Source organism: Adiantum capillus-veneris, chromosome 2, assembly GCF_014529385.1.
Source record: "Adiantum capillus-veneris isolate H3 chromosome 2, ASM1452938v2, whole genome shotgun sequence".
NCBI classification, from domain to species: Eukaryota; Viridiplantae; Streptophyta; class Polypodiopsida; order Polypodiales; family Pteridaceae; genus Adiantum; species Adiantum capillus-veneris.
Genome location: NC_140932.1, coordinates 180,783,954 through 180,789,545, shown reverse-complemented (window position 1 = coordinate 180,789,545; position 5,592 = coordinate 180,783,954). Strand labels below are relative to the sequence as shown.

The 5,592-nt window shown below is 43.9% G+C and overlaps 1 protein-coding gene across 1 annotated transcript; it reads left to right on the top strand.

The window, feature by feature from the left end:
- The first annotated feature begins 2,277 nt into the window (after positions 1 to 2,277).
- On the top strand, positions 2,278 to 2,712 carry LOC147464178 (cytokinin hydroxylase-like). Its single transcript, XM_086493216.1, has one exon. It carries the CDS (start codon positions 2,278 to 2,280, stop codon positions 2,710 to 2,712), a length of 435 nt encoding a protein of 144 aa, XP_086349342.1.
- The last annotated feature ends 2,880 nt before the right edge of the window (positions 2,713 to 5,592 follow it).

Below are 5,592 nucleotides of genomic sequence, written 5' to 3'. Positions count from 1 at the left end.
CTCATGGCCAAGGTCTAATGTATGTGATTTGATAGATTTAGTTGGTAGGGTGCCTCATGTGCTTGGGCAATTAAACTCAGAGTATTAACCTATTTAATGCCGTTAAATTTAGAGTTGTCAAACTCAGAGTATTAACCTATTTAATGCAGTTAAATTTTTTTGCATGCTTTATGCTTGTGCATGGTTGAAAAACTAATTGTCCACCAACTAGCATAAAAAAGCATTGATCTTGACATCCTCATTGTATAATGCCTCGATGGAGTGTTCGGGAAAAATGTGTCTCAGCTTAATATCGTGCCGTTTTCAATTTCAATAATGCCGGTTGATGGCAAGGGGAAAAGGAAAAATTCTGGCCCAAAATAGAGAAAAATAGTGTAAAACCCCAAAAAATACCACTAATTTTCTAAAACTTCATCTTGGCAAACTCAAGGAAAGGAAATTTGTATGTTTGGAAAAATGATTTTTCCCGAAATCATTTTTCCCGAACACTGCTTCAATATGGATTGAATGCTGCAACTTACACATTCAACATTGCACATGATGCTTCTGACTACAATCAAACATGAAAATGCCTCTGTACAAAGAGGCAAAGGCATCTAGTAAAACATTGTAGTCTTGTCTCTAATGTAGATTGAACTCTGCTACTTGGCACCCTCATTGTACACGTTGTACATGATGCCTTGATTCCAATTAAACTCAGTTTAGCTTCACATAAGCCTTTTCTGTTTGTGGACTAGAAGCTACAAAAATGTTATATCAGTGCTTCCTAATAAATTTGAGAACGTCCTAGTAGTATTTTGTGAGCGATCAATTAAAAAGTTTCAACTACAACTAGATAAATTAGTGAGCTTCAATTACATCCATGATGGCCAGTAAATGTCTAGGCGATGGCACTAGAGATTTGGGGCGTGTGACCCTCACGAGAAGTTTTGGACAAATTCTCGCAATAATTCCTACAATGTGACTTACCTCAACATCATGAGCTTCGGTGAGGGATCGAGGCACTGCATACCTAGCTTAATACGATTGGGGACAGGGGACAGGGGACCGTTGGCCTTGTTTGGGGGGGGGGGGGGGGGGGGGGGTCCCCGACCTCCCTACCCCCAATCGTACCTAGCTAGGTATGCAGTGCCTCTCGAGCAGAAGCTCATGACGTTGTGCATTGTATGAAAAACATTGTAAAAGACTCCGTTTTCCTACATATGAAAATTTATGAATCTTCTTGTGCCTTGGTTTGGGAAGGTTGTCATACATCATTTAACTAATCATTGTCCCCTAATACCCTAATTGGTCATACCCACAGCTAGGAAACAACTGAAGTAGGAGAGTTGTTCTTCCGTAATTATATCACAAGAAGATTTAAATATTTTCTCATGTAGGAAAACGGTCTTTCTCACTGTTTTTCATACAATGCATAACATCATGAGCTTTTGCTCAAGAGGCACCGCATACATACCCTCGTCACTATATGGCACGGTTCTAGGCCAGAGGGGATCTAGGGCCCAAGTTTGAGGACGTGAGGTGGCTTTAATCTCGGCCGTCGGATCACGCAGTGAACTGGGGGTGAACTAGGGGTGAACTCGGGGCAAAAATGGTGCCCCAAGTTCACTCCTAGTTCACCCCCGCTTAGTTCACCCCTAGTTCACCTGCCTCGCGGGGCGTGGGTCGAACCTCGAACGTCTCGGTTGTCACACAAATGCTCTATCACCACGCTAGCGCGCGTCGATGTCCATGTTGGCATGACACATGATCACACCCTAGTTTAAGCACCCCTAGTTCACCCACCCCTAGTTCACCCTCAGTTCACCCCTAGTTCACCCATCCCCAGTTCACCCCTAGTTCACTTTATGATCAGACGGCGGAGATTAAAGCTGCCTCGCGCCTTCAAATTTGAGCCCTAGATCCCCTCTGGCCTAGAACCGTGCCATATAGTGACGAGGACCGCATACCTAGTTAGGTACAAGTGGGGGTAGGGGACCACCGGCCCCACACCGGACCAGTGGTCCCTTGCCCCAATCATACCTAGCTAAGTATCCGGCGTCTCCCTCACACCTTCAGCCTCAGAGAAGCTCATGATGTTGAGATAAATCACAATGTGGGAAATTGTCCAAAACTTCTTGTAATATATACGTCGGGGTTTGAATGCTTTAATTGTCCTATTTTGATCTTTCGCATGAACCGTTTTTCCAAACAAGTTCTCTGTGTGTGTGTGTGTGTGTGTGTGTGTGTGTGTGTGTGTGGGGCTGGATGAATAGAGAATGCTATGCTATATTTTATATGTGCAGGATACGGAAGCTCAAGGAGGAGGTGGAGTCGCTGTTCATGGAAATCATCGAGGGTCGCCGGGCAGCAGCACTGCAAGCCATGGGAGGACATATTGATGATGAGGATGGGCAGCAGAAGAATGATTATTATGGGCAGGACCTGTTAGGGCTGATGCTGGCAGAGATGGAAGCGGCCAAGCTAGAAGCTGCGCCTCCACTGCACGGCCAGCATCGTCGGCGTCAGCAGCTGGGCCGGATGTATACCTCTCGGCAGCTAATGGACGAATGCAAGACTTTCTTCTTCACCGGCCACGAAACGACGTGGCTGTTGCTGACATTGGACGTTCATGCTCTTGGCCTCCAACCCCACTTGGCAGCATCGTGCCCGCCAGGAGGCTCTGCTCTTCCTGCACCAGCATGGCGACATGCCCGACTTCGACATGCTTAGCAGGCTTAAAGTGGTAAGCACTGTCACACACACACACACACACACACACACACACACACACTTACACACACACACACACACACACACACACACACACACACACACACACACACACAGAGAGAGAGAGAGAGAGAGAGAGAGAGAGAGAGAGAGAGAGAGAGAGAGAGAGAGAGAGAGAGAGAGAGAGAGAGAGAGAGAGAGAGAGAGAGAGAGAGAGAGAGAGAGAGAGCTCAAAATGCAACAGACCTCAAGATCTATCCGACAACTCGAACTTACAAAATGGAGAGAGAGAGAGAGAGAGAGAGAGAGAGAGAGAGAGAGAGAGAGAGAGAGAGAGAGAGAGAGAGAGAGAGAGAGAGAGAGAGAGAGAGAGAGAGAGAAAGTCTACTTAGCTTTCAAGCATAAAGTTTTCCTTTGGAGGATTTGGACAGGGGGCCTCCCTCTTGGAGAGCACTTAGCAAGGAAGAGGATGTCTGCAACTAGAAACAACTAAACAACTGTTTCGGAATTGCCCTGTACTGCATGCCTTGCCTGGTGGGGATGTTTATATGATATATATATCTTTTATTGGAAGATTAAAGTTACAAAGTTCATGCTTTTATTTGGTACAATCCAAACTTCATCCCTGGCTTGGACTTGTATATGTATTGGTTTTCTCAGAGTATGGATGCTTTCTTTTTTGTGGATTTCCAGAAACTCTGCTTTGTTTGATGGGCACAACTTTTGCAGTCTCGCTTTGATGATGAGAATGGGCAGCAGAAGAATGATTATTATGGGCAGGACCTGTTAGGGCTGATGCTGGCAGAGATGGAAGCGGCCAAGCTAGAAGCTGCGCCTCCACTGCGCGGCCAGCGTCGTCGGCGTCAGCAGCTGGGCCGGATGTATACCTCTCGGCAGCTAATGGACGAATGCAAGACTTTCTTCTTCACCGACCACGAGACGACGTGGCTGTTGCTGACATTGGACGTTCATGCTCCTGGCCTCCAACCCCACTTGGCAGCATCGTGCCCACCAGGAGGCTCTGCTCTTCCTGCACCAGCGTGGCGACATGCCCGACTTCGACATGCTTAGCAGGCTTAAAGTGGTAAGCACTGTCACACACACACACACACACACACACACACACACACACACACACACACACACACACACACAGAGAGAGAGAGAGAGAGAGAGAGAGAGAGAGAGAGAGAGAGAGAGAGAGAGAGAGTCTACTTAGCTTTCAAGAATAAAGTTTTCCTTTGGAGGATTTGGACAGGGGGCCTCCCTCTTGGAGAGCACTTAGCAAGGAAGAGGATGTTTGCAACTAGAAACAACTAAACACCTGTTTCGGAATTTCCCTGTACTGCATGCCTTGCCTGGTGGGGATGTTTATATGATATATATATCTTTTATTGGAAGATTAAAGTTACAAAGTTCATGCTTTTATTTGGTGCAATCCAAACTTCATCCCTGGCTTGGACTTGTATATGTATTGGTTTTCTCAGAGTATGGATGCTTTCTTTTTTGTGGATTTCCAGAGCGTATAAGATAATACAAACAAACAAAATATGAAAAAGAGTAGTGATGTATTCTATGTACATTTGTGGAGGATATACACTATTTAAAAATACATGTACTTGTATGTGCATATAGAGAGAGTTGTGTTGTCTCTCTGAGTGGTATTAATAGACACATTTGGGAGTAAGGCACATTCTTGGATGAGAGAGCTAGTATATTCATGACTAGGTAGTAAGGTATAGATTAGTTTAGATATATGATTGATAAGAAGTGTAATGGAAATGGCCCATGAACTTTGAGAATAGCGGAATTAGGAGAATTAAGAGAGCATTTTTGTGAAACTACTTTGAGAACATAGAAGTAAACTTAATTAGCGGTAGCAACATAACCATTATACTTAATTAACTTGGCATGAATAATACTTTTTCAAGAGAGAGAGAGAGAGAATTAGAGAACTTGACAACAATTGAGGACTGGATTTATGTGGAGCGGGTCCCCCCTCCAATAGCCTTTTTGTATTATTGATTCTCTCATGATAAAGAGAGACTTGGTATAATACAATCTTTGTGTTCCTTGTGACCTTGGTGATGCTATGAAGATGGAAATCTTCATGCATTACAAGCATAACATAAACTTTGTATAAGCATTAACCATCCCCGACCTCAGTCTCAAGGCCTCAAACACCTTCGAAGGTGAAGAGAGCTAGCGAGCCTACGAGGGTAGGGAAGAGGAAGAAGAATCATTCATAGGACAAAGAAATAATTCCTCACTTATCATCCCTCTTCTTGCTTAGCATAGCATAATATCATAATAATGAAGATGGAGAGGATGACAAGCTTAAGCATTGAAGCATGGCTCTTGGTTGGATTTGCATTTCATAGCCAAGAGTGTTGGTGTAGGCTCTCAACTCATTAGGAAAAATATAAATCCCAAAAGGGCCTTGTAAGGATCCCTAATTTTAAGGGATTAAAGCTAAAAATGTGTGTGGTTGAGACAAGGCCATTGAATGAGGGTATTCTCATAGGTTTTTTTTTAGGCTTTCATAGGCTTTTTGTAGGTTGAAATAGAGGCTAAGGAGGGAGGATAGGTACATTCTCTCTCTACCCAAAAGAGTGGTGGTCTTTATGACAATAACTACCCTCTCCCCTTTCTTTTGTCACATCATCAAGGGGGTCCATAGCCTCAACCCAAAAAAGCACTTTTTTTCAAAAAAATCCAAAAAAACCTCACTTTTAGTCAAACTTCTCTCCAAACTATATATATACTCAAAAATCAATTTTCTCTCTCAAAATCTCGGGGGGTTCACCATTTAGTACCCGACTATATAACGTGCGTTCGTGGGGTATTAAAAAAATCCCTCTTTTAACATGTGTGAATGAA